Source organism: Choloepus didactylus, chromosome 25 (assembly GCF_015220235.1).
Source record: "Choloepus didactylus isolate mChoDid1 chromosome 25, mChoDid1.pri, whole genome shotgun sequence".
Taxonomy (NCBI): Eukaryota; Metazoa; Chordata; class Mammalia; order Pilosa; family Megalonychidae; genus Choloepus; species Choloepus didactylus.
The window spans coordinates 5773321-5798652 of record NC_051331.1 but is presented as its reverse complement, the minus strand read 5'-3'; the positions used below and the strand labels follow the sequence as shown (position 1 = coordinate 5798652).

At 60.4% G+C, this 25332-nt stretch overlaps 4 protein-coding genes and 2 non-coding genes across 10 annotated transcripts; 2 read left to right on the top strand and 4 right to left on the bottom strand.

Annotated features, from left to right (window-relative positions):
* The first annotated feature begins 2769 nt into the window (after positions 1–2769).
* EIF3G (eukaryotic translation initiation factor 3 subunit G) lies at positions 2770–6787 on the top strand. The gene is made up of 11 exons (XM_037818197.1): positions 2770–2872; positions 2997–3043; positions 3351–3434; positions 3531–3619; positions 3719–3778; positions 4551–4655; positions 4762–4951; positions 5828–5935; positions 6031–6167; positions 6236–6342; positions 6675–6787. The coding sequence occupies exons 1-11, from the start codon at positions 2853–2855 to the stop codon at positions 6688–6690; spliced, it is 963 nt and encodes a 320-aa protein (XP_037674125.1). The 5' UTR covers positions 2770–2852; the 3' UTR covers positions 6691–6787.
* On the bottom strand, positions 6204–13064 carry LOC119520394 (suppressor of SWI4 1 homolog). Of its 2 annotated transcripts, XM_037818196.1 has the most exons (13): positions 12959–13064; positions 12699–12869; positions 12074–12175; positions 11822–11872; positions 11566–11736; positions 11156–11232; positions 10863–10970; positions 10656–10779; positions 10493–10571; positions 10258–10387; positions 10020–10177; positions 9852–9938; positions 6264–8145 (listed from the first exon to the last, which is right to left on the bottom strand). In XM_037818196.1, exons 1-13 carry the CDS (start codon positions 12974–12976, stop codon positions 7061–7063), a joined length of 2361 nt encoding a protein of 786 aa, XP_037674124.1. In that variant the 5' UTR covers positions 12977–13064; the 3' UTR covers positions 6264–7060. The 2 variants fall into 2 exon arrangements, with proteins under 2 accessions (XP_037674123.1, XP_037674124.1); XM_037818195.1 differs by lacking the exons at positions 9852–9938; positions 10020–10177; positions 10258–10387; ... (7 more) ...; positions 12699–12869; positions 12959–13064 and adding an exon at positions 9256–9310 and having other exon boundaries at positions 6204–8145.
* Positions 11032–11111, bottom strand: LOC119520670. The gene has a single exon (XR_005214209.1). It is a non-coding gene; the product is annotated as a small nucleolar RNA U105B (small nucleolar RNA).
* Positions 11948–12028, bottom strand: LOC119520667. The gene has a single exon (XR_005214207.1). It is a non-coding gene; the product is annotated as a small nucleolar RNA SNORD105 (small nucleolar RNA).
* Positions 13065–13919: 855 nt separating the features above from the next.
* On the top strand, positions 13920–20734 carry ANGPTL6 (angiopoietin like 6). Of its 2 annotated transcripts, none has more exons than XM_037818193.1 (8): positions 13920–13938; positions 15283–15370; positions 16941–17008; positions 17195–17795; positions 18500–18674; positions 19244–19431; positions 19514–19784; positions 20319–20734. In XM_037818193.1, the coding sequence occupies exons 4-8, from the start codon at positions 17202–17204 to the stop codon at positions 20507–20509; spliced, it is 1419 nt and encodes a 472-aa protein (XP_037674121.1). In that variant the 5' UTR covers positions 13920–13938; positions 15283–15370; positions 16941–17008; positions 17195–17201; the 3' UTR covers positions 20510–20734. The 2 variants fall into 2 exon arrangements, with proteins under 2 accessions (XP_037674121.1, XP_037674122.1); XM_037818194.1 differs by lacking the exon at positions 13920–13938 and adding an exon at positions 14017–14241.
* On the bottom strand, positions 19915–25095 carry SHFL (shiftless antiviral inhibitor of ribosomal frameshifting). Of its 3 annotated transcripts, XM_037818199.1 has the most exons (9): positions 24809–25095; positions 24186–24309; positions 23895–23944; positions 22526–22564; positions 22064–22213; positions 21541–21644; positions 21249–21403; positions 20713–20988; positions 19915–20618 (listed from the first exon to the last, which is right to left on the bottom strand). In XM_037818199.1, the coding sequence occupies exons 1-8, from the start codon at positions 24827–24829 to the stop codon at positions 20744–20746; spliced, it is 888 nt and encodes a 295-aa protein (XP_037674127.1). In that variant the 5' UTR covers positions 24830–25095; the 3' UTR covers positions 19915–20618; positions 20713–20743. The 3 variants fall into 3 exon arrangements, with proteins under 3 accessions (XP_037674127.1, XP_037674126.1, XP_037674128.1); XM_037818198.1 differs by having other exon boundaries at positions 19915–20988; XM_037818200.1 differs by lacking the exon at positions 24809–25095 and adding an exon at positions 24598–24800 and having other exon boundaries at positions 19915–20988.
* Between the last annotated feature and the right edge of the window lie 237 nt (positions 25096–25332).

The following is a 25332-nucleotide window of genomic DNA, read 5'->3' as shown; positions in this document are numbered from 1 at the left end:
TTCTTCTCTACCAGAATAGAAAACATCATGTGCTACATGAGAGCAGCAAGGAGAGAAGGAGACAGTGTCCTCCTTATCAGATTGCTCAGTAGAGATATTATCCTGTGATACTCGGGATGTGGAAACAATGTTGGTGCCGTGGAGAAGGGTCGGAGGAGATTGTGGGGGCTTTTCCCCCCATCCACCCATGAAGTCCAGCTTCTCCCCATTGCCCTACACGCCCTCGGGACCCCTTTTCTTTTTCCCTTGAAAAAATACCTGACTTTTTGTAAAAAATAATAACACATGCTTAACGTTGAAGAAAAACTATTCTGCCCAGAAAAATAACAAAAAAGGACTAAAGACGAGGTCAAATCGAAACACCACCAAACCCCAATGTTTGGGTGTTACTGTCATTCTTGGCAATTCTGTTATATTCACAAATGTGCACAATTTTACCTCCAGGGGCAGTAACAGATACATGAGTCAACATTCAACTAATCCACTGTCGATGGCTGGGTTGTTTGCAATTTTCCAGTCCTTTAAGCCACACTGTGCTGAACGCTCTCTTATTGAGGCACTTAAATGGACATTTCTTAGATCAGTCCTAAAAGTGGGAATGCAAGCTAGTGGATATACAGAATAGATAAAAAATACACTTACATGATATGTCTTGTATATGTTATATAATATATAAAACATAATAAAATGAAGATTCTTATATTTATGTAGATATTTTTAATCAAAATAATCAAAGTTTATTAAATAATCAAAGTTTTCTGCCCCTGACTCCTTCTTCCAAAAGCATCTTTCAGCAAGTTTCTGCTATTTTCTTCCAGAAAATGCTTTGCATATACTTGCATATCTACATGCCAAGATTCCCACAAATTGGATCATATTATACATGCATTCTCCATCTTTCTCTCCCCACCTCCATCTCTTATCTTGGAGAGTTTTTTGCAGGAGCACAAATGATTCTACCCTCTTAAAGATTGCACAGCATTTCATAGCTTGTGGCTTAGCATAACTTGATCTATCTAATCAGTCCTATAGGTGGCATTTCCTGTTTTCATTATCATGAACAGTACCACACAGGCCTCTTGTTCACACATCTTTGCAAATATTTACAAGTTCACTCACAGCTTCCATTATTAGCTGGCTCAAGGGGAGATTCATGCAGGCATTTTAAGTTCTGACAGAAGTTGTTAAATTACCCTCCGAAGAGCTTGCATTATCTTATCCTACCAACAATAGGTGTGAATATCTGTTTCCCTTCCTCTTTACTACCACGAAGTAATATCAAATTTTAAAAGTTTCACCCACTTGCTAGGTTGTTTGGATTTTGCTTTTCTTGGGGTGAATTTGAATAAGTTTGTGCAAACAGTTACTAGCCCTTTGGACAAACTCTCTATCCTCATCGGTGTTGCCAGTCCACCCTCCTGAAAGGATATACTGATGTGCTCCTCTTTCTTTGACTCACTCATCCAGCCTCTTTCCTAGTCTCCTAGGAATTTATTCCCTCCATTCCAGCCCCCTAAAAGCTTCCAGAACAATCTTTCTCACAATAAAAGCTTGTCACATTGGGTTGACAGCTCAAAATGTTTCAGTGACTTTACCACATCCGTTATGAGCCAACGGGATAACGAGCCCAAACTAGTTAGTCTGGTTGAAAAAGTCCTTCCACATCTGACTCTCAACCCTTCCCAAATGCCCACGAATTGGGCACTTACTAGCTACAGACATCTTATGGGTGCTGGGGACCCAGAAGTGAACAAAGCACAAAAATCGGCTTTTCTGCAGCTGACCTTCTAGAGCAGTGTTTCGCAATCTTTTTCATCATCACTCTTCTAAGAGAAAAGTTAATTATCTTAAGCTTTAAATCAATGAAGTAAATTTCAGTTTCAACGACATTTAATTTCTCCCTACTGCTAGAAATCAAATCTTTAGGAATAAGGGTTTGTGCGGAGAGCTGGCTTTGGAGGGCCACAGACCATTGTCATATCTCGGGTTTTTTCACCCCCACCAAGAACCAATTTTCACTCCCCCCCCATTGAGGTTGCAGGTTCTAGAGGGAGAGATGGACAATAAACACAATAAATAAACAGGATTATTTCAGAGAGCCAAGAATACTACAAAGAACAGGGAGAGGTGGAGGCGGTCACTTGAAACCTTGATCTTCCCCAGTCAGCAAAGCCCTCCCCAGATGAGAACAAGTCGGGGTGAGAGCCCCTTCCCCTCCCTGAACCTCGGCTTCTTCAGCAGCAAAATGGAAATGATTATTTCCTTCTCACAGTGCCTGGCACATGGTTCAATAAATGGCCTTTGTTAATATTTAAATTTTTAATCTTATTAAAATTAAAATTCATTAAAATTAAATTAAAATTCATTAAAATTAAATTAAATTTGATTAAAATCAACGTAAATTTAATTAAAATTAAAATTTATTAAAATTAAAGTAATTTTTAAAATTAAAATTTATTAAAATTAAATTAGATTTAATTAAAATTAAAATTTATTAAAATCAAAGTAAATTTAATTAAAATTAAAATTCATTAAGATCAGAGAAAATTTTATTAAAATTAAAATTTATTAAAATTAAGCTAGATTTTATTAAAATTAAAATTTATTAAAATTAAGCTAGATTTTATTAAAATTATTAAACGTTACCCGGATCACCCCGGTGATGTGCCCTCCGCCCCTGGGTACCGGCGCCCGGCAGCGCGCACAGCCGCCGCCTCCGCCTCCGTCCGCTGGGGGCGCTGTGGGGCGCCACGGCCGGGCCGCTCTACGCAGCGGCGGAAGCGGAAGTCTCGTTCTCCTCCTCCTTCCGCTCTCTGGCCCGGGCCCGGGCTGCGTGGAGAGAAGCCTGCGCAATGCCGACCGGAGACTTTGAGTGAGTCGGGGGTCGCGGAGGGGCTTCCGGGAGGCGGTTTGGGGGTCCTCGGGGCGCATCGCGGGGGCTGCGGGGACCCGGTCCCGATGACCCAGCCTTCCCCGCCGCCCACGTGTCTCCGCAGTTCGAAGCCCAGCTGGGCCGACCAGGTGGAGGAGGAGGGAGAGGACGGTGAGTCCGGCCGGGTCGCCCCGGGTCCCCGCAGCCAGCCCCCGGCCCCGCGGTCTGAGCCCGCAGCCCCCATCACGGCCGGCCGCTGTCCCGGGTCCGCACAGCTGCCGGGGCTCACGGTGGCCGTCCTCGCCTCGCCGCTGTCCCCACCCGGCGCGCCCGGGGCGCGTCTTCCCCAGCCCTCTGCGCTCTGCCCTGCCTGTCTCAGCTCCTGGCGTGGGCGTCATCTCAGGGGCCCCTCCGCCCCAGCCTGGGGAGTGCGGCAGCCCCTTCAGCTCACCCTTTCTCTCCACCTTCCCTCTCGCAGACAAATGCGTCACCAGCGAGCTCCTCAAGGGGATCCCGCTGACCCCCGGCGACACCAGCCCCGAGCCTGAGCTCCTGCCGGGAGGTGAGCGATCATCTCTCCTCTGCTTCTCCAGCCCCTTTCCCAGCCCAGCCCGGATCCAGGGCTCAGCTCCCCTCACCTTCTCCTCCGCTTTCCCAGCTCCACTGCCGCCTCCCAAAGAGGTCATCAACGGAAACATCAAGACAGTGACCGAGTACAAGATAGACGAGGACGGCAAGAAGTTCAAGGTGAGGCGTGGGGTGCCTGGACCGGGAGCTGGGGATGGGAGAGCTCCGACCCCAGCACGGGGCACAGGAAGCCTGACCCCCCTTTCCTCCCGTTCCCAGATTGTCCGCACCTTCAGGATCGAAACCCGGAAGGCCTCAAAGGCTGTTGCAAGGAGGAAGGTGAGACCCTCCTCCCTTTATTTTTTTTTTTGCCTCGATGCTTTTGTTTCCAGAGGTGGAATTTGCTTGTTTGTACCTATTTTGTTGAAACAGAACAGCCTCTTGGGGGCTTGAAGAGTCCAGCACACAGGGGTGGGTGGGGATAGATTTTTATCCCTCTCGTCTTGTCTAGCAGGAGGCACAGAGCCCAGCCCTCCTCTGAAGGTCTTAGCGGGCCAAGCACTCCAGAAAGAAGCGATGGCAGTAAATACACTTGGCACGATTTGCTGATCACTTTCTTTGTGCCAGACCTGGTGCCGACTGTTTTCCAGGGCACGTTTTCTCATTTGGTCCCCATGGTAACCGTTTGTGGTTCCCATTTTATGGGGAGGGACGCTGTGGCTTGGGTTAACTAGTTTATGGCCCTTCACGGTCTGGGTGACCCCCGTACACCCCTGCTTGGGGTCACCCCTGGGCCTTGCTGCCTGCCCGGTGGGAGCCGGGTTTGAGGACCACCATCCCACGCGGGCTCCAGGCCCTGACGCTGTGCAGCTCTTGCCTCCCCGAGCTCCCAGTTTCTTTTCTCATCTGGGACACGGGCAGGAGAGGTGCCCCTGCCTCAAGCTGGTGTGAAGCCAGGGCCTAGGGTTCGCTCGGGAAATGAGGCCTGTCATCGTTATTGTTAGGGGAGGGTGACGACAGGGCTCAGGGCTTGTACCCCGGGGGTGGCTGTGGTGCCAGTGTGGGACCCCACCTGACCTGCTCCTGACCCCTCATCCCGCCCTGACCTCAGAACTGGAAGAAGTTTGGGAACTCCGAGTTTGACCCCCCAGGGCCCAACGTGGCCACCACCACAGTGAGTGACGATGTCTCCATGACGTTCATCACCAGCAAAGAGGTCAGTGTGGAAGGGGGGACAGGATGGGGCAGCGCCTGGCGGGGGCAGGATGGACCCTGGCAGCTGGGCCGTGGCAGCCGCCCCTGAGCTTCCCGACCCCCGCCAGGACCTGAACTGCCAGGAGGAGGAGGACCCCATGAACAAGCTCAAGGGCCAGAAGATCGTGTCCTGCCGCATCTGCAAGGGCGACCACTGGACCACCCGCTGCCCCTACAAGGACACTCTGGGGCCCATGCAGAAGGAGCTGGCCGAGCAGCTGGGCCTGTCCACGGGCGAGAAGGAGAAGCTGCCCGGAGGTGCCGGGCCTGGGGTGGGGCTGGTGGGAGGGTGCCGGGGGGGGGGTGTGTGCATTGGGGGGGGGGGGTCTGGCTCTGGGAACGGGGCCACCTCTTTCGTGGCTGTCATCTGTCATGACATGGCCATGTCAGCATGTGAGGCTGTGCCTGCCGTCTGTGTTTGTGTGGGCTTGGGGGCCACTGTGACCGCAGGGTCACGTCTGCCTCTCTGTGTCACGAGGAGAGGGGCCTGGGGAGCGAGTGGTGAGTGTGTCACCTGCGCACGTCCCCACTGTGGTGTGGGCAGATGGGAGGCAGCTCTCCCTGTATATCGAGGTCTGTGGCTGCGGTTCTGCTGGTGAACGTACGGCTGTCCTGACGGGAGCACGTGTCTGTCCACTACTGGATGCAATCCCCACCCCCATCTGTGGACACGTGTGCGCGTGTGTGTACCTGTGCATGTGCTCACACGTGCAGCCGTCTGCAGGACACGTCTTCCAGTGTGTGGCGTGACTTGCTGGAGGCAGTTTTAGTTTTGTGTCTGGACAGCTCTGCATCGGTGACTTGCATGTGAAATGCCTTTGTTCCCTGCCGTGAGGGACCATGGCGCTGTCTGTCCACCCCGTGTGTGTGTGCGTGTGCCTGCCGTCCCTCATGGGCCTGGGGTTCCTCAGCTCCTGGCCCTGCAGGGCATCTGGCCGTGGGCACCTTGAACCACATCAGTCCCTGTGGGGTCTCCCTCCACCAGTGTCCCCAGCACATAAGGCATCCGCAGCCAGCGCGGCTCAGGGCCTTCGAGGGACCGACTGGCCGCCTGGGCCCGAGCCACCGGGGAGGGCCCTGTCCCTCCGCTGCGCCAAGGTCTGCGCTTCTGATCCCTGCGTCTTTGGTTTCCAGAGCTGGAGCCCGTGCAGGCTGCCCAGAGCAAGACGGGCAAGTACGTGCCGCCGAGCCTGCGGGACGGGGCCAGCCGCCGCGGGGAGTCCATGCAGCCCAACCGCAGAGGTGAGGGGCGCGGGCACGTGGGCGGGCCCCCCAGCACCCCGTAATTACCCGGCTGTGGGCCGTCCCCTGAGAGCTGCCCCTCCCCGCCCGCCCAGCCGACGACAACGCCACCATCCGCGTCACCAACCTGTCGGAGGACACGCGGGAGACCGACCTGCAGGAGCTCTTCCGGCCCTTCGGCTCCATCTCCCGCATCTACCTGGCGAAGGACAAAACCACCGGCCAGTCCAAGGTGGGCTGGCGGCCGCGGGGGGCAGCGGGTGGGGCCCTGGGCGCACCTGACGTCGCCCCTTCCCCCAGGGCTTTGCCTTCATCAGCTTCCACCGCCGCGAGGACGCTGCCCGTGCCATCGCTGGTGTGTCGGGCTTCGGCTACGACCACCTCATCCTCAACGTTGAGTGGGCCAAGTAAGACCCCTGCCCGACCCTGAGCCCTGTCCTCTCGCCCCAGCCTGGCCTGGGAGCCACCACTGACACCTCCGCTCCCCCTGGGTCTCGCACCAGTGTCATGCTCGTCACAGCCGGGTGCGGAGAAGGCTGTTTATTTCCTGCCTGGGCTGCAGAGGGGCCAGCGGGCACATGATGGTCGGCTGTGCCCTAGGTGCCACCTTGTCCTGCCCCTCCCGTCTTCCGTGGCACTTCCCCATGGGGGCCCCAGTTTATGCAGGGGATACCGTTGGGATTTGGGGTCTGAAGCCCCCACACTTGCCATCCTCACCGCCTCCCCTCTCCCTCTGCAGGCCGTCCACCAACTGAGGCAGCTGTGGACGCCACTGGCCGCCTGGCTCCCAGCCCCAGGAGGCAGCTCCCGAGAACAGGGCGCTCCACGAGCAATAAAAAGTTCAGCCCGCTCTGTGTGTGTCCTGTCCTTCCCGGGCACCGCCCGCCCTGGGGCCTCTGGGTCAGCTCCCCTGGCACGTGGGCCCGTCTGTGGTCAGCGCTGCGGGCGAGCGGGAATCCCTCACCACTCAGACCCTCAGCTCTCCGCTCTTGCTGGCTCTGTCTTCTGGGACCATGAGTCTCTAGCGGAAGGAAGTGCCCGCTGCCGAGGTCCTACCCTGCCGTCCACCTTCGTTCGGCTGCTGTGGCCCAGTCCCTTGTGCTGGGGAGGAGGCTCCACGTAGCGTCACAGAGTGGGCTTGGGGGACTGCAGCCCCGGGGTCCCTGGCGTGGCTGTGACACTGAGGGGCAGGGCCTGGCTGGGGCCGTCGGTCTCCGTGGCTTGGTTCCCGCCGTGGCTGGGGCAGCAGCAGCAGCAGCCCAGGCTGGGGGCCACGGCCATGTAGAGCAGCGGGTGGAGGCAGATGGCCAGGGGCACGAGGCCCCGCGTGACCTGGTGGCCCAGGTAGGACCCCAGGCTCAGCGCTGCTACTGCCTGGGCCTCATTGGCAAAGCCAGGGCAGCGCTCCTGCCAGCGCTGCCGGGCCCGCACGTTGAGAACCCGCGTGACGTGGTAGGGCAGGTAGGAGCCGGCATAGAGAGCCACGCCGCTGACCACCAGCACCGCCACGTGCAGCTTCTCGGCGGCTGTCACGCCAGGGCTGTGCGCCACGGCCCTCCCCAGGGCACCGTAAGCTGCCAGGGCAAGCAGCAGCGGCAGGCCGCAGCCCACCACAGCCAGCACCAGGCTGTAGGCCCAGTAGGCCCCCAGCCGGCTGCCATCTGCCGTCCCCAAGCACCTGACATGCGCCTCCTTTCCTTCATGCTGCAGGGATGCTTGCAGGTGGGAAAAGCTGAGGGTGGGAGCGGCGAGCAGGGCTGCGAGGGCCCAGCCGGCCACGCTGACCGCCCAGGCGTGCTTGGGTTGCAGGTGGCTGCGGGCGAGGAAGGGGTGGACGGTGCCCAGGTAGCGGTTGAGGCTGATGCAGGTGATGAAGAAGACGCTGCCCAGCAGGTTGCAGGTGAAGAGAAAGTGCTCGAGGCGGCAGGCGGCCTCCCCGTAGCACCAGTGCTTGGGCGGGTAGAAGTAGGCGGCCAGCGGGGGCAGCGTCAGGGCGTAGAGCAGGTCGCTGACCGCCAGCTGGGCCGAGAAGACCACGGCCGGGTGCCAGGGGCGCCGCTCCCGCGTGCCGAAGCGGTACAGAGCCAGCCCGTTGCCGGTGACTGCCACCAGGAACTCGGCCACCAGCACGGGCCACAGGAAGTCCTCCTGGAACCTGCTGAGGTGGCGATCGGCTGCTCCTGAGAAGTTGCCCGGGCAGGGCTTGGCACCTGTGGGAACAGAGTGTCCCCAGCTGAGCCTGGTCCTTCCTCGGTGGAGCTCCAGGCTGCCCCCGAGCCCCCCATCTGCGGCGCTCCAGCCCCCTTAGCTGCAGGAACGAGGGGACGCAGATCTTGGTCCCTTTTCACCGATCAAACCCGGATTCTGGAAGGCAGAAGCCCTGAACCAAAGACACCTCAGCTCTGCTGACCTTTCTGGCTGCTTCCTGGGTCCTGCACCCCCCTTGAAGGCAGGCCACTGTCCTCCCGAGACATGTAACCGGGCACTGATGACCCAGGGGGCTGGGGTGGGGGAGCAGGAGACCTGTGGGAGGTCAGAGGCAGCCACCACCGCTGCGGTCCCCCTCAGGGTCTGGTCTGTCGGCCCACCCCGCTGGCACTGCCCCCCTCCATCCCCACCATCTCCCGCCCCGACGGAAACAGTCGCCTCTGCCCTGCACCCCCGCTTCCTGTCCTCAGCCACCCACTGTCTTGTCCTCCCCCAGCATCCTGGAAGCACCCGTGAGCCCAAGTCAGGCCCCTCTGCCCCCAGCCCTCCGGGGCTCCCCGCTCGCCCGGGACAGAAGGACAGCCTCACGCAGCCCATGCCGACCCCTCCCGGCCCCGACTCATCCCCGCGGCCGCACTGGCTTCCCGGCTGCTCCCGGAGCCGCGGCCGTCCCCTCCGCCAAGGTCAGCGGCCATGGACACCCTCACTGGTCCCTGGTCCCGCCTGGGGGAGGCGCCCCCTACTAGCCTCGCACCCACTCTCCACCCTCCATGGACGCTTCTCTACAGCCCGTAGCTCCATCCGAATCACGGCAAGGAAAAGCCGCCTGCAGCATGTCTCCCGCCTCTCCCCCCAGGACCCTGCTCCCCAAGGGAAGGAGCTCCCCCTCTTGACCACCGTTTGCTCCCCAAGGCCCAGGACAGTGCTGGGAGGCCACAGCGGTTTCCCTGCGTGCACTTTAGCCTCAGCCGGCTCCAGCTCCCACCCCACTTGCCAGTTCCCCCTCCTTCCCCACGCCCTGCACCTCCCTCCGTAGCCCGCCAGCACCCCTGCCCTGGGCCAAGCCCTAGTGGGGGCCGGGGTACCTCACCCCCCCAGCACCAGCCGCTCACCTGGGGCAGCTGCCATGGCCCCACGCCCGGCCCGCTCAGCTCCCCGCGCCGTCTGGCCCAGCCCGTGTAGACGGCAGCCGCCCTCCCCGCCGCCCCGCCCCAGGCCCGCGGAGCCGCCAGGGCTCTGCCCCCACCCGGCCCGGCTTCCTTCCTCCCTGGGAAGACCTGACTAAGGGATGTGGGGAGGGCCGGGGCCACCCCGGCACAGGCTCATCTCTGCCCGTCACCCTTGGAAACCAGGACCCTCACGTCCACTGCCCGGCCCAGGACTGCCCGAGGCCCCTCCCACTGCACCCGTTTCCAAACACAGACTCGGACTCGGGAAGCTCCGTCCTTTACTGGGGAGACAGGGTCGGGGAGCAGCTCCTTTATGAAAGGAAACCGAGAGCGGCGGCTGCAGGCCCAGGCGGGCACCAGGGCAGCCTCTCGGGCCCCAATCTGGGGCACTCGGCCCACAGGTGAGGCTCAGGCCCGGGTCGCCCCCTTGGATGGCCGTGGCTGGCGTGGCAACCGCTTCCGGGCTACCCCTCGGGGACCAAACTTGGCCTGGGCTCCCCGGGGCTGGCCCTTGGTCTTAGGACGCCTGTGGTCTGAGCCCCGGTCGGGCCTCTGCTCCTGTCCCTGCTGCTTCCTGCCTGCAGGCCCCGCAGGCCGTCTCCGCTTGGCTGGCCGTGGGAACATGTCTGCAGGGAGAGATGGTGTCGGGTCCCAAGACACAGGGACACAGGCCCGGGGTGCCCACCCCAGTGATCCCCGCCACGCACCCTCATCAGGCTCCTGGCCCACAGCCTGGCGGAAATACTCGGCTTCGTCCTCCTCCTCCTGGCTGGCCCCCTCTGCCTCCGGGGGAGCCCCGGGGTCCTCAGCATCACTGTCCCCGTCCTTCGCCCGGGCTCGCTTCATGCCCGCCAAGCTCTTCTTCCTGGAGGAGAGGGTGTCAGCCTGCACAGTCTGCAAGGGGGTCCACACACCCGGGGACCCCACCCACCCCGTGCCACTGACTTGTGGGCCTCTCGCTGCTCCCGCTTGCGCTGGACGTTCTGGGCCTGCTGGTCCTGCCGCTGGGCCTTGAGCCGCAGCCTCTCCTCCTTGGCAGCCAGGATGGCTTGCAGCTCTTCCTCTGTCTTGTGCACTGGGCGGGAAGGAGGCAGTTCACTAAGACCCCGTGCCCCCACACCTCGTGACACCCCCGTTACTGGCCTCACTTCCACCCAGGCCCGGCCGGCCTCATCCTCACCAAAGCTGTGGAACAGCACACTGCCTTCCCCAACCCCCTCCTGGATCTTGATGAGCTGCAGCGTCATCCGGGGACCGATCTGGGGACCAAGAGGGAAAGCCAGTGGGTCCCGAGCTTCCTCTAGGCTGGGGCTGCCGGAGGGAGTCCCGGGGGCTGCCCCCACCTCGGTGAGCCGCACTGCACTCTGCTGGGCTCGCATGTTGCCGCGCCCCGCGATGGCCTGTGGCAATTCTGTGATGTTGTGCTCGCCATCTGGCTCTGCCTCGCTCTCTGACAGCCCAGCGCCCCTACGCGGGGGACACAAGGGGCTCAGCAGAGGGGTCCCAGGCTCCAGGATGACTCTGGGGTCCCCCGCCCTGCCCCTCCTCACGTGGCTAGCAGCTCGCTGATGTCCTGCAGCCGGCTCATATTGGGGAACTTCTCCTGAAGCAACTTCTTCATCCCACGACTGGCACCCACAGGGACGACTTTGATGCTACTGCAATGAGCAGGGAGGCGCCGGGTTAGGGGTCAAGGGTCAGCCCCATCCCCTATTGCTTCCAGGGCGCGTCAGGGCATTTACTTTGAGACTGAGCAATCACAGGGGCTCAGCAGCAGTGTCGTCATCAGCCGCACAGGTAGGCCAGGCACCCCCCTCCCTCACCTGCCTCTCGAAGTACTCACTAGTGGCGGAAATCCAGTTCCTGGGAGTCGGGGTTGTAGTTGATGAGGAGGCAGCGCTTGATGGTGTTTAGGTTCACCTAGAAGAGAAAGGATGCATGGGCACGGCACCACCTGAGTGCCTGGAGCCCTCCACAAGCCCTACTTCAGTGCACAGATTTAAAAATCCAGGCCTTTCCCCCTTGCAAATAACCTCAGGCTAATGGCTTCCCTTGGAGCCTCAGTTTCCCCGTGATGGTACACATTGTACTCATCAAGCCAGTGAAAGAAAGCACCATCGGCCTTGTTTTCCGTCCATCCGCTGAGGCAGTATGGCTCACCAGGAAGCCCCTTCCCCAGGGTCGCAGAACATGAGTGGGACTTGACCTTGGGACTTGGCCTGCTGCCCACCCCATCGACCCACCCCGGCCCACCTTGTGCACGTTGATGGAGGGAAACAGGTTCTGGAACATGGTGGCCATGAGCTTCACGTGCATTCCGTGGGGGCCAAAGCTGTTGAGCACCAGGAGGGGTGGGTGGGCAAACTGCTGCTCGTGCATGCGGTGCCGGCGCAGCGAGGAGACCACGTCACGCACCAGCGTGTACTGCAGGGCAGGGGGAGGAGGCGGTCACTGCCAGGTGCACGGGGCCCCTACCCCATGTGGCCCTCATACCACCGCCATCCCTCACCTTTTTGATCTGGAAGGTCAAGGTGGGGCCGCCTGGGAGCCGCATCAGCTTCTGCAGGAGAAAGGAGGCTTGAGGGTGGGGGTGTCTTCCTGGGGGTCAGGGGAAGGGGAGGAGGCCGGAAACGTGCCCCAGCTCTTCAGAGCGTTTACTTTGAAGCCAGAATCAGGGCAGATCAGAGGCACATGGGTTCATCACCAGAGCTGGGAAAGGTGGGCGGTCGGGCTGAGATCAGGGGTGTGGGCGTCCACTCACAAAGTAGATGTTTGTCTCAGTTTTGCTTAAGATCAGGAAGTGTGTGACCCCGAGGGGCCCAGCCACTGCCACGCAGTCCTTCAGGGAGTTCTTTTTCCGTACCTAGCAAGGAAGGATTACAGACAGACCTTATGAAGCAAGGGCTTTTGGCTGAGAGAGATGGGGGCTGCATGCCTCTTGCATCCTTCCCTTCCAACAAAGCCAAGGGAGTTGGATACTTGTCACCTCTAAAACCAATCACACCCGAATTCCAATGTCACCTCTGCACTTGCTCATTGCATGTTTCCCTTACAGAGCGAACTCGGCCCAGCTAGGCTAAGGAACTGGCCCCAAACCTCTGAAAAGAACCAAGTTGCCAACCCGGCTTTGCCGACTTGAAAACCCCCTCCAAGCACCAGGCTTGGGCACCCAGCCAAACCCCAAGCTAAATGCATCCGGCCGCGCGCTCCCGATGCATCCCCCAAAAGCCCTGAGAGGCGGAAACGATGGTCCCCGCCAAGGACTCTTTCTCCAGCCGGGGACCTGACCCCCTGACCCCCTGCGCGCGGTTAGGTGGCGAGATCCGGCCCAGCAGCCGGGAAGACGGGGCCCCGGGCGGGTGGCGGCGGGTTGGGGGGGTGCAGACCTGCAGGCGGGTGGCGGTGAGCGGCTCCATGACCCGCCGCACGTCCAGGCTGAGCTGTCGGACGCTGCGACCCGCGCGGCCCCGAGCGAACACGAAAGAGTGCGGCTGCGCGGCGTAGGCCTCGAGGTTGCGGAGCTGCGCCTGGGCGCGCGCGCGCTTCTGGTGCCGGGACTGAGGGCGCGAGAGACAGAGCGCTGAACGCCCCGACTTCCGCGGGGACCCCGCCCGCGCCCCCGGCCTCCCCGGCCGCCGCGCCTCACCCGCCTCGGCTGCCCCATGCCGGCGCCTTCTCCACGATGCCGCTTCGGCCAGCCACTTCCGGCGCCGCGCCGCCCACTTCCGGCGCGGGCGCTGTGACACGTAGGGGCGGTGCTGCGCGGTGACGTCACCGAGCGGGCCCGCGCACCAGGCGGCCTCGGGGATGGCGGACGCGTTGCTGTGGAGACACCATGTGCCTGTTTCCATGGAAACCGGGGCGGGGCTGTGCGGCTCAGGGAACTGGCGCGGGCGTCGGAGGAAACGTGTTCGAGGGTTCGAATCCCGCCTCGGCCCGTTTCCATCGGCTGTGCGATTTTGCTAACCCTTTTCTAGCTTTTTAAAATCTAAAATGAGGGTCATAATTTCCCCCTTGACCTGCGAATTAAGAGATAATGTATGCACGATGGCTGGGACATTGGCCCCAGGCACTTTGGGAGCAACCAGAGAAGTGGGTAGGGCCCGAGGCAGTTGCTCATTCGGAGGGGAAGGGGAGGCCCCCAGCTCCTGAAGACAGTCCGTCCTCCCGGGGGCCCCGTCTGCGGTCGGGATGAGGGATGGAAACTCCACATCACCTTCTGGAAACTCGGGGCAAGGCTTCAGGAATAATTCACCCTCCTCCCCATTTCCGCTGGAAGCCCCAGCCTTGGCCTCAGATCTCTGGCTTCTTTCCCAGAATATCCCCTCCCTGGGCTGAATCTCCCTCACCCCGTCCCATCTGGCTCCCCTTCCCCGGCTGTCCCCCCCTCGCCATCCCTCTTTTCTCCTGTCTGTCCCCCTCACCTCCAACTTTGCTCTGTCCTTAGCTGTCTTTTCCAGCATCTATTCGTTTCCATTTTCTGTCTGTCTCAGTCCCTGTCCCCGTCCCCAAATCTGTCTTCCATCTGTGTGTCTCCTCCCATTCTTCTCCCCAGCTTTCCATCTCTGTCCCCAGCTCTCTTCCATCTTTGTCCCTCTCCCCATCTCCGGCCCTGGGATGCTCTCTGTGAGTTATGAGAGTTCTCTCTCTCTGCTGCCAATATGGGAAGCTGGAGAGGGCTGAGGGTGGGGGGCCGAGGGGCCCGGCTTGGGGGGACCCCCCGCCCAGGCCCAGAGCTCAGCCTGGCAGCCTCTCTCAGATCCAGAACGACCATTTCCTCTCTCAGCCCGGGAGTCCACTCGGGTTACGAGTTCGGGACTGAGAAGTGGGGGTGCGGGGAGGAGACCGCTCTCCTAGTGTCTGCTTGCTCGTCGGTGGGACCTCCTGTACTGGTCGGGGACCCCGGGCCTGGGGTCCTGGGGGCTCCACGTGAGTCTCTTTACATCTCCGAGAAATGGCTGTCTGGTGGTTTCCGCCTATTTTTGTCCCTGTGTGATTTGATCTGAGCAAGAATGTGATGGGGTGTGTGGGTGACAAATGGAAACACGGCCCACAGTGGTGGGCAGGCGGGTGGGTTTCGCTGTCTACTTACCTTGAGTCTCTGTGCTTGCCGGGGTGTGACACACAACCCCCTAGATGCACACACAGAAATTTTCCATTAAGTCATGGTGAGTGTGTGTGTGTGTGTGACAGAGAGACAGTAGTTTGAACAGTTATTGTTGAATCTATCTTTGTGTCTCCAGTTGTGTCTTTAGATGTATGTGTGCCGTACAGATTTGTGGACACACACATACACAGACACACACATACACACACACACCTCAACTCTCACATCTCTCTCTGGATCCCCATCTGCCTAGCTTTGCACATCTCGTTGGTACATGTCTTGGTGTCTGCACTGTTATATGCACACGCGTGCATGTGGGTGCTCACACTTCTGTCCTCTGTCATGGTGCATGTGTGCAAACTCTGGGCCCAGGCAGCCACGGCTGCATCCCAGAGTGGTCCCTTTCTGCCTGTGTGACTTTGGGCAAGGTGCTTGGTCTCTCTGAGCCTCAGTTTCCCAGGCTGGAAAATGGAGTTATACACAGAAGCCTGCTCAAGTGGTGAGGGTGAAAGGAGGTAAAAGATGTGAAGGTTTTAGAGCCCCCCAAGCCCACTGTTGCTGTTCTCCTTGGGGTATGTGTGGGGGGCTTTGCCTGGGGCTGGGATCTGCTCGTCAGCCCCAGGGCCTCAGTCTCCCACGCTCTGCTCTTGCCTGGATGGGGGGAATGTCCAGGGCACTGACCTGTGTTATCAGGCTCCGGTGGCCTGGATAGGGGGCTCTGCAATTCTAGACCCAGTTCTCATGTGAGAAATGCTAAATATTTACAGTTGGGGCTCCCGGGCCAGGCGTCTCAGCTCCAGTCCCAGGCACTGGGGAGCAGAGCAGGGTGGAGGGGATACCAAGTCTCCTTCTTTTTTCCCCAGCTCCGAGGCCCCTGTCGGACCCTCAACTCCTCAGACTTCCACTGCCTGCTGTGAGCCTCGGGGGACCCAAGGCCCGTGGAGGGGAGAGGTGAGAGGATGATGGGCAGGTGGGGGCTGATTCTGTCTGTCGGGAGACCCCAGCTATGGCTTGGCTGGGGGCTCCCAGGCCTCCTTATCCCCTCACTCTAACTCCCGGGGGTGGGGTTCCTTCCCTGTAGGTCCATAAGTGGGGCAGGAACAGGATCCCACACACCCTTGGGAATTCCTGCTTGGTGGGCTCTGCAAATGTGCCCTTTTCTAGCTCAGAACTTTCCATGGCTCCCACCTCACTGAGGATAAGAGCCCAATTCCTCCCTGCAGCTCACGAGGTCCTGGGCCATCTGCTCTCCTCCCCTCCTCGGGTTCTTCTCCTCAGCCCCTCTGCCCCAGCCAGAAACTCAGTGGAACTTGGTGCAGAGGGGGGTTGCGTGTGGCTTTGTGGGACAGGTTCCGATTGTTGGCATGTGTGGACCCAGGCAGGCAGGTCCCCGTCAGAGAGGGCACCAGGGCATTGGGGGTCCCGCGTGTGGACTCTGCAGGGCTGGGGACACTGGCCAGCGCAAGCAGGAGCACGGGGGCAGGGATGGGAGCTCATCTATTCACTTGACAAACATTTATTTTGAAATAAAACCCAGCCCCTGTCTCCGGGAGCTGATGCTTTGGTGGGGGGATTCAGATCACAAACAATGGCAAATAAACCAGACATTTATTGACAAATGCTAAAATGTCAAGATGGCCTGTGATTGGGCGGGGTGGCCAGGGAGGGCTTCTGAAGGGACGTTTGACCTGCATAAGGAGCGGGAGGGAACCCGGTGAAAATTCGGGAAAGAATGTTCCCGGCTGAGGGAAGAGCGAATGCAAAGGCCCTTGCAGAGGCTGGAACAGCGGGAAGGGAAGGAGCGGCGGGCAGGGAGGCCAGAGGGCAGAGCGTGCCGGGCCTTTGGGGACCGGGCGGAGGACGCGGGCTTTTTACTTTGAGGATGGTAGAAGCTTTGGAGGTGTTCGCTGGCGCCCCCTGGCCGCCGTCGGGGGAAAAGACCAGAGGGTGAGGGCGGGAGATCGCGGACCCGGGGGGCAGCTCCTGTAAGAAAATCCAGATGGTGTCGGAGGCTGGGACCGGGAGGGGCCAGGCGGGGTGGGGGATGGGGCGGGGACATGGAGGAATTTAGGGTCTAAGAAGAGCCGACAGGCCTGGCTGATGGGTTGGCTCTGCAGTGAGGACAACTGGAGGGGAGAAGGATGGGATGCTCATTACTGAAACAGACAGGAAGACAGTTAATGAGAGTTCCCCACCCACCCCAAGCCCACTTCCTCCCACCCACTCTCCCTCTTGCTTCTGCTCCAGCCTCTCCGGCTCCCCGCCGTGGGGCTCTTTTAATAAGCCAGGCAGGGTCCGGCCTCAGGGCCTTTGCACTTGGAATCCCCTGCTGGGGCGCTCCTCTCCTCGGATATCCCCAGGTTCTTCTCCATTCCTCACCTCCTTCAGGTCTTTCTTCAATTGTCACCTCCTCAAGTTGTCCCCAATCCTCTTAAAGTGAAACCTCCCCCTGCTTACTGTTACCTTTAACTATTAACACCACCTAATATCCTGTTTTCCTTCATTGTTTCTCGCCCACCAGGGCAGGAATTTGGGGGCTATTTTGTTCCCGATCGTATACCCAGCGCCTAGAACGGAGGCCGCCATACAGTAAGCGCTCAATGAATGCTCATTGTAAGGATGCACCAGACATGCTGTCTCGCGGGGAGCCTGCAACTTGGTGCAGAGGAGATGGCCCCGGAGCCACGCGGGTGTAGACACGCTCACTCCCGGGGGTCTGGGCCTCCCGGGTATCCCCCCCACCCCCATTCCTTCCCACCCCCGCTCTGCCCGCAGGTCCGCCATGTCGGCGCCCCGCCTGCGCGCGCTGCAGCTGCTGCTCCTGGTGGGCGCGTCGTGGGCGCGGGCGAGCGCCCCGCGCTGCACCTACACCTTCGTGCTGCCGCCACAGAAGTTCACGGGCGCCGTGTGCTGGAGCGGCCCTGCGCCTGCGCAGCCGGCGCCCGAGGCCCTGAACGCCAGCGAGGTGGCGGCGCTGCGCGTGCGCGTGGCCCGCCACGAGGAGGTGCTGCGCGAGCTGCAGCGGCTGGCGGCGGCCGACGGCGCCGTGGCCGGCGAGGTGCGCGCGCTGCGCAAGGAGAGCCGCGGCCTGAGCGCGCGCCTGGGCCAGCTGCGCGCGCAGCTGCAGCACGAGGCGGGCCCGGGGGCGGAGCCGGGGGCGGGCCTGGGGGCGGGCCCGGGGGCGGAGCCCGCCGCCGCCCTGGCGCTGCTGGGCGAGCGCGTGCTCAACGCGTCGGCGGAGGCGCGGCGCGCGGCAGCCCGTTTCCACCAGCTGGACGTCAAGTTCCGCGAGCTGGCGCAGCTGGTCACGCAGCAGAGCGGCCTCATCGCCCGCCTGGAGCGCCTGTGCCCGGGGGGCGCGGACGGGCAGCAACAGGTAACGCCGAAGCCCCCCGAATCGCAGCCACCTCCCGTGCGCATCGTCTGTGAAATGGTACCCCACGATCTCTTATCCGCAGTTCCAAAATCCGAAAAGCTCTGAAAACCGGATTTTTGGAGGTTGTGTTTTTTTTTTTTTTTTTTTTTTTCATTGCTCTTTTGGATCCAAAGGAGAGTGGCAGCTATTTCTTAATCTTTACTTGTCCACTTAATGTGAATATTCACAACATCCAGTAATCAAGCATATTATGTGGATAAAGACCAAAGACCCCATCCGGGGATGTTACGCAGTGTATGACTATTTCTAAATCCCACCATATTCTAAACTCCAGAATATGTCCGCCCCCCACCCCAGGTTTTGGATAAGAGATGGGTGCCCTGTGACTGTCCCTGCTTTACAGGGTGGTTGGAAGGGTTCAATAAGTTAATGTGCATCGTTGGATATACACTTGTTATTCCCACCTTAAAGAAGAGGAGACCTAGGCACATTTGGGTTAAATTTTTGAGTCAGCCCTGTGTGACCCCAACCCTGTGCTCTCTGGGGCCAAGAATTGGGATTTGGGGAAGAGTGATCCTGGGTCTGGGACCCATTCCTGCCTGATCATCCCATCTGGGTGCTGGGAGATTGATGCACCATCTTGGGCCCGGGAGTGGGAAGGCTTAATGCAGTCATATCCCCGGGGGCTTTCTTGGCCACACCAGGTCCTGCCACCTCCCCTGGTGCCTGTGGTTCCGGTCAGCCTAGTGGGTGGCACCCATGACAGCAGCAGGAGATTGGACCCAGCTCAAGAGCCCCAGAAACAGACCCGGAGAGAGCAGAGGCCAGTGGCCTCTCCAATGCCTGTAGGACACTCTGCAGCCCCTACCAAGCCAGCAGGTTAAGATGAGGGCAGGGCTGATGGGGGTTGGGTGTGGGGAGGCAGGGGGCTCCTAGTGCACTGTGGGTAGAGGGAAATAGAGGAGTCAGGATTTCAGTGGCAGATTCTTCTCCCGGTGAGGGGACTGGAGGAAATGACGCTTTTATTCTGGTGATGGAACAGGGAGGAATGCCTTTATTCTCATAAAAAATAACCCAAAAAACTATGGTGTGAGAGTAGGGGGATGGGCTCTTCATTTTGGGATGAGAGGGCAGGGGATTTAGAACTACTACTTGGGTGAGAATTTGGGCTGGCCCAGAGTGCCATACTCAGGACTGCTATTCTGGTGAGGGGACCACAACACCCAGGTTTAAGAACCCGAGGTTCCCAATTTGCTCTCACAAGAAAAGAGGAACCTAGAGTCTTACTCAGGTGAGAAAATGGGTATTGGGGCTCTTATTCTGGTGACGGGATGGGAGCAGTAGGACCTTTATTCTGGTGAGGGGACCAGGAGAAATCAGGACTCATTCCAGTAAGGGATTGGCTGACCCAGGCTGGGCACCCCCTGCTCTTGTCCCTGTACCCGCAGGCCCGTGGCGGGACTGTGCCGAGGCCCACCAGGCAGGCCATGGGCAGAGTGGAGTGTACGAGCTGCGGCTGGGTCGGAACGTGGTGTCAGTGTGGTGTGAACAGCAGGTGGACGGTGGAGGCTGGACCGTGATCCAGCAGCGGCAAGATGGCTCTGTCAACTTCTTCATTACTTGGCAGCACTACAAGGTGGGGCCGGAGGCAGGCAGGGGCAGAGCTGGGCAGGGGAAGGGGTCCTACTCCTGACCTCCTCACTTTCCCGCCCTGCCAGGTGGGCTTTGGGCGGCCTGATGGGGAATACTGGCTGGGCCTGGAGCCCGTGCATCAGCTGACAAGCCGGGGGGACCACGAGCTGCTGGTGCTCCTGGAAGACTGGGGGGGCCGTGGGGCACGCGCCCACTATGACAGCTTCTCCCTGGAGCCTGAGAGCGACTACTACCGTCTGCGACTCGGCCAGTACCATGGAGACGCCGGAGACTCTCTCTCCTGGCACAATGACAAGCCCTTCAGCACTGTGGACAGGGACCATGACTCTTATTCTGGTAAGAAGAACTCTTATTCTGGTGGGAGGAGGTGGACTCTTGTTCTCTGGTAAGGGAATGAATGAAAGTTGGGGTAGGCTTCACCTCAGTTAAGGATCAGGGCACACAAACTTCTATTCTGGCAAAAGAATAGAGGATATACTTTTATTTTGGTGAGGGGATAAGGAAGCTAGACTCCGGCTCTGATGTGGCAATAAGAGTCAGGATTCCTGGTATAGAGCAGGAGGCGAGAACTAGGACTCTTGTTCTGGAAAGGGAGTAGAGAAGGGTTTTGTCTCCCTCACAGGAATGTGCAGTAGAGATCCTAGTTTGCAGAATGGATGGGACAGGTGGGACTTATATTTTGGTAAGAAGATACGGAAAGAATTAAGGCTATTACTCTGAAGGAGAAAGTGGGGTCAGGGCTCTTATTTTGGTGAGGATATAGGAATGAGAGTGGGAAGAGGGACCAGAGGATGCCTGGCTTTGCACCAGGGAAGAGTCGGTGGAGGCTTTTATTCTGGTGGGAGGACATGGATTCTCTTTGCCCTTCAGGTAACTGTGCACTGTACCAGCGGGGAGGCTGGTGGTACCACGCTTGTGCCCATTCCAACCTCAACGGCGTGTGGCACCGTGGGGGTCACTACCGCAGCCGCTACCAGGATGGCGTCTACTGGGCTGAGTTTCGTGGCGGGGCCTACTCTCTCAAAAAAGCCGCCATGCTGATCCGGCCCCTGAGGCTGTGACCCTGTGTCCAGAGCTGTCCTGGCCACACCTCCTCGGTGGCTCGCCGTAGCCGCGTCCTGGAGACCCTCCAATCGTGGATCTGCTCCCCGGGGCCCTGCAAAACGGGACCTGAGAAATCCCCCCACCAATCTCTCGGACCCAAGGCCGTTTTTATATCTCAATTTGAGCTCATGTTTTATGACAACACAAAGTGGCCACAGACCGTGTCTGGTTTGCGTCTGTACCCGACAGGGTCACGCCCCGTGTCCGCCGCCCTCCTCCTCCTCCTCCTCTTCGTCTCCCCCCCTTTCCTCTTCCTCCTCCTTCAGGTCCTCTAGGATGATGCTGTCCAGGTCTTCGAGGAGCCCGCCCTGGCTCAGGCAGGTGGCCACGGTGGAGCCGCTGCTGATGTGGGGGTTGCTGGGGTGCAGGACTTTGGGGAGGCGGTTCTGCTTCCGGCTCTTAGGGTGTGCACAAGATGTCCCCGGCACGTGGGGCTCTGGGGAGGGAGAGGACAAGGACACGGGGGCCACGGGGAGAATGGGATGGGGCACCCCCAGAGCCTCACGGGTGAGCCCACGGCAGGTGTACGGAAACCCCCGGATGACCCAGCGTGGCAGGGCCTGGGGTCTGGACGCCGTGCAAGAAATGCGTGGAAGGAGAAACTGAGGACGTGGCCACGTGGAGCGAGGAGGAGGCTGGGACCCTGAGGGTGGGACGGGGGGCGAGGGGAGGCCACGGAACATTCCAGGCCCTCACCTCGCCGGTTGTAGCAGTCGGCCGCCGAGCAGGAGTGGGTGTGGCTGCTGCGCCGCTCCGTGTCTCGGTCCCAGCGCGGGGGGAGAATCCGCGTCGGATACACTGGGAAGCCGCATCCGTAGCAGGGGGACGGGGACTCCATCTGTGCCCAGCCCCTGGGGGCGGGCAGGGCTGTGAGGGTCGGGGTCCCGGGCCAGACAGGGCTGCCCAGGGTGAGGGTGAGGGTGCGGACAGGGCAGGGAGGGACGGGGAGAGAGGGGATCAGGGTGGGGCGGGTGGGGGGGAGACTCACCGGAAGTTGTGCCGACACTTGGGGCAGTGGAACTCAGCCAGGCCCCACATCTTGTCCGACGGCACTGGCTCGTAGCGTTTCCGGCATTTGAGGCACCGGGATACCTGGAGCACGGAGAGGGGAGCGGGCTGGGGTCCCCAGCAGGGCTCCTGAGGTGGGGTCAGCACCCGGGAATGGGTTCACCCAGAGAATCGGCAAACATTCCAGAGCAGGGCTCCCCTCCCCGGAACCGGGTATTGAGCTTTTGTGGCTCACTGATTTAATCACCAGGGGGTTCAGAGGTCAGATTTGATTTTGGGGGTCAGAATCTGGGGTCAGGCACTGGGGCTTCTCAAAGTGAAGGTCAGAAGTCCAGCTCCGGGCTCGGGGTTGGGGCTGAGGTTGCGGGCTTGAGGTGGGAGGTCAGGGGTCAGGGGTTGGGCTGTCCGAGATGGACATCCTTAGGTCTAGAGTTTCAGGCACTGAGGATGAAGATGGGGAGCCAAGTTTGTGGGTGAGTCAAGGTCTGGTGTCGGGGTGTCACCTCCTTCCGCTGGGGCACACGGCGCCACCAGACGTGGTCACAGGTCGAGCAGGCGAACTGGCGGTCCACGGCGGGGATGAGATCGTCCTGCGCGCGCTGAAACATGCGCAGGTTCGCTTCCGTGAGCGGCAGGAGGGAGGTCGCCACCGCCTGCAAAATTGGGGTGGGGGGATGGATGCAAGGGGTCCCCCCTCCTTCCTCTACAGATGTCACCCCTCAACCAACCCCGACACCCCCCCAGATGTCACTCCTCCTCCCCCACACACACCCACTGACATCCCTCCTCCCCTGACAGGTGTCTCCTCCTCCCCTGCGACGTCACTCCTCCTTTCCCTAGAGAATCCCCCACAACGGATGTCCCTCCTCTTCCGCTCACAGGTGTCCCCGTCCTCCTTGTCCCCCATGGGTGTCCTCCCCCTGCCCCCCCCACCCCCGCAAGCCTCACCCCTGCTGCCAACCCACCTGGATGTCTTGGTCCTGTTTCATGTCCTCCGGAGGGTCCTGGGTGGAGACATGAGGGGCAGACACTGGGTTCGGGGCTCAGGCCTCTTTTCACGCTCCCCAAGGGACTCCTGCTCTTGGGGTTCCCAGGGCTGGGGTAGCCCCCCGTGAAGATGGGGTGCCCCCGACTCACGATGAGCAGCACCTCCTTGCACTGTCACCTCCGTTGGTTGGAGGTGTGCACACCTATTATCCCCAATGCCAAGACAGGGAAACTGAGGCTGCACCCCATGCCCCCATCCTGCCAGCAAACGCCACCTCTGACTCTGAGTGCCCCCTCCCCAGCTGCACCCTGCCTGGCACTGGGACAGGTCTGTCTCTTTGCAGCCACCTGGCTTGGCTTGGGATTCCCCATAGCAGCAGGTTCGAATCCCAGCTCCACCACTTCCAGCTGGGGCCGTGGAAAGCTTCTCCTGCAGGGTCTGTATCAAGGAGCATCTCAGAGCCCAGGCTCTGCCTCCCAAGTGGCCGGGGTTCAAATCCCAGCTGCCACCTGCTCCCCGTGAACCCGACAAAGTGACTTTATCACCCGGGGCCTCAGTTTCTCCGTTTGTGAAATGGGGACAGTAAGTAATAGGACCTAACCTCTGACGTCCACTGTGAGGCTGAAAGAAGTCAACACGTAAAATTCCTTGAGCCCTGCCACATGGGAAGTACTTAATGGGTACTAATCTTGGCTACTGGTTTTGATTACTGGTTTTTATTACTGGTTAACGACTCTATGCTGGGCCTTTCAGCAGGTGAAATCTACCAGCCGCCAAAGCGAAAAGGCAAAGCGGGGCTTGGCTGCGTGCCTCAAAGCCTTTCATCCGTCTGTCCATCCATCCATTCATTCAAAACACGGGCTCCCCTGGGGCTCTCACCTCCCCCATCTCCTGCTCATCCCTGTCTTTCCAGGAACAGCGGCTCCTCTCGGTTTCCTTTCTCACTTCCCAGCTTCTGCTCAAGCCATCCCTTCTTCCTGGATCCTTTCCGTCCCCTCCTTTCCAGGGTTCACTCCTTCCCCATCCTTTAAGACTCAACATCACCTCCTCTAGGGAGCCTTCCCTGACTTCTTGCAATCCCCATAGCAGCATTAATCCTGGCTCGTGTCACTGCCTGGTTGCATGTCTCTCCCCCCATTTTGATACAAATCAGCACATATTGAGTGCCTACTGTTTGCCAACTCCCTGGCTGGACACACGAGAAGGAGGCAAATAAGTGAATGAGGCTGGACCATGTTCCCAGTTCCAGTTTCTCCTGCTCCAGAGGGGGCTCAGGGTGGGTGGGCTGGGCCCTCTGCCCTCCCCCCACCCATGACCCCGGCCTCTGAGGGGAGGGGGCAGGTTACCTGGGTTTCCAGGTCATTGCTCAGTTCCTGTCCGTCTTTTTGCTTTACCCCTGGGGGAGAGCAGGCAGAAGTGAAGGGCCCTTGAAGAGTCCTGGGGGGGGGGGTCTTGCACTCCTCCCCCCAACTCGAGCCCCCGCAGCATAGACTCTCCCCAAGGCTGGGACCCCCAGCAGGTGAACTCAGCGCCTGTTCCCACCCTCAGCCCAGGCCACACCACCTCGGCGCTCCCCCCTCCCCAATCGGATCCCCCCCCAGGTTTCCCAGCCCCCCCCAGCCCCCCAGCCGGCTCACCGTACACGATGGAGCGCCCCACTCCGGTGTGGTCACTGTCGAATTTCCTCATCAGAGCCCCCGCTTTCCTGGAGGATACCTTCCCATGAAACTTCTCCCGCAGGCGCCGGGCGCTCTTCTCCAGCTTGGGTGGGGGACACAGGCGGGGGGGAGGTCGTTGGGGGAGGAGAGGGGCGCTGGCCCCTCCCCCCTCTCTAGGCACCATTCTCCCGGCCTGAACTTGACCCTGGGTTTTGGCCTATCCCCCCCTCCCTGCCTCCCCCTCCCTCTACGGCATTTCCTGGAAAAAGCCAAAGTCCCCAAAGCCCGGGGGGGGGAGGGAGCGGACCGGGATCCGCGTCCCAGGTTTAGGAGCGATGCCTGCCAGGGAGCCCGTGGCCTCTGACCCCTGACCCTGCAGCCCCCGCTTTACCTCGGGGAGGCCGCAGTCCGTTCTGGGGGTCACCCTCCTTCCCGACGCGGGGGAGCGAGCGCCGGCCAGGGGGAAGGTCTGGGCTCAGGGATGGAGGTGGATGGGGGGGGGTCCCCGGGAACTGCGAAGCGCGCTGCGCGCCCCGGGTCCTCTCTCCCCGCACCCCCGGCGTCTCTCCGGGTCCCCCGTGCCAGCCGTAGCCATCTCCTACCTCCACTCCTTCCTGAGACATGGTGGCGGCGGCGCAGGGCTCCCCGAGGGTCCGCACTGCGCGGCGCCGCCGTCCCCCCTACCTGGGTGCGCCCGTCGGTCCCGCCGCCGCGCAGGGCAGGGGGCGGGGCTCGGGCCGGGAGGCCCCGCCCTTCCTCCCGGGTCCCCTCTTTCGGTTTCGTTTCTTGGGGGCGGGAGACTGGGGGGGAAGATGAGGCGCCTGGGCTCCTCCTTGGCTCCGCCCCTGCCCCGGCGCCCCAAACCCGGGCGGGCGCCCCGGATCCGCGCCCTGCGGCGGAGCGCGCAGACCGGGGGCGCGGGAGGCGGCGCGGCCTCTGCAGTCGGTCACATGTGCCCACGCTGCGCGGGGTCCGCGTCTACACGTCCCTCGTGGGGGCGGGGCCGCATCGTGAGGCCCCGCGGCCCCCCGGCTCGCGCGCCCCCCACCCTCACCCCGAGTTCCTCGCCCCCTCTCCTCCCCGCTTCCCCAACACCCCCCCCTCCTCCCGAGGAATCAGGCCCCGG

Bases quoted from the DNA above. Each gene is read 5' to 3' on its own strand.
- EIF3G (XM_037818197.1), top strand. From the start codon at position 2,853: ATGCCGACCGGAGACTTTGA. The intron at 3,779-4,550 runs GTGAGACCCTCC...CCCTGACCTCAG, and splicing joins AGGCTGTTGCAAGGAGGAAG to AACTGGAAGAAGTTTGGGAA. The intron at 4,952-5,827 runs GTGCCGGGCCTG...TTTGGTTTCCAG, and splicing joins GAAGGAGAAGCTGCCCGGAG to AGCTGGAGCCCGTGCAGGCT.
- SHFL (XM_037818198.1), bottom strand. From the start codon at position 24,829: ATGTCTCAGGAAGGAGTGGAG. The intron at 23,945-24,185 runs GTGAGCCGGCTG...GCTCTCCCCCAG, and splicing joins GGGGCGCTCCATCGTGTACG to GGGTAAAGCAAAAAGACGGA. The intron at 21,645-22,063 runs GTGACACCCCGA...TCCGTGCTCCAG, and splicing joins GTGTGCCCCAGCGGAAGGAG to GTATCCCGGTGCCTCAAATG.
- ANGPTL6 (XM_037818193.1), top strand. From the start codon at position 17,202: ATGTCGGCGCCCCGCCTGCGCGCGCTGCAGCTGCTGCTCCTGGTGGGC. The intron at 17,796-18,499 runs GTAACGCCGAAG...TGGCCACACCAG, and splicing joins GCGCGGACGGGCAGCAACAG to GTCCTGCCACCTCCCCTGGT. The intron at 19,785-20,318 runs GTAAGAAGAACT...TTTGCCCTTCAG, and splicing joins GGACCATGACTCTTATTCTG to GTAACTGTGCACTGTACCAG.
- LOC119520394 (XM_037818196.1), bottom strand. The intron at 10,780-10,862 runs GTGAGGAGGGGC...TCCCCCGCGTAG, and splicing joins ATCAGCGAGCTGCTAGCCAC to GGGCGCTGGGCTGTCAGAGA. The intron at 8,146-9,851 runs GCTCAGACCACA...CTGTTCCCACAG, and splicing joins GGAGCAGAGGCCCGACCGGG to GTGCCAAGCCCTGCCCGGGC.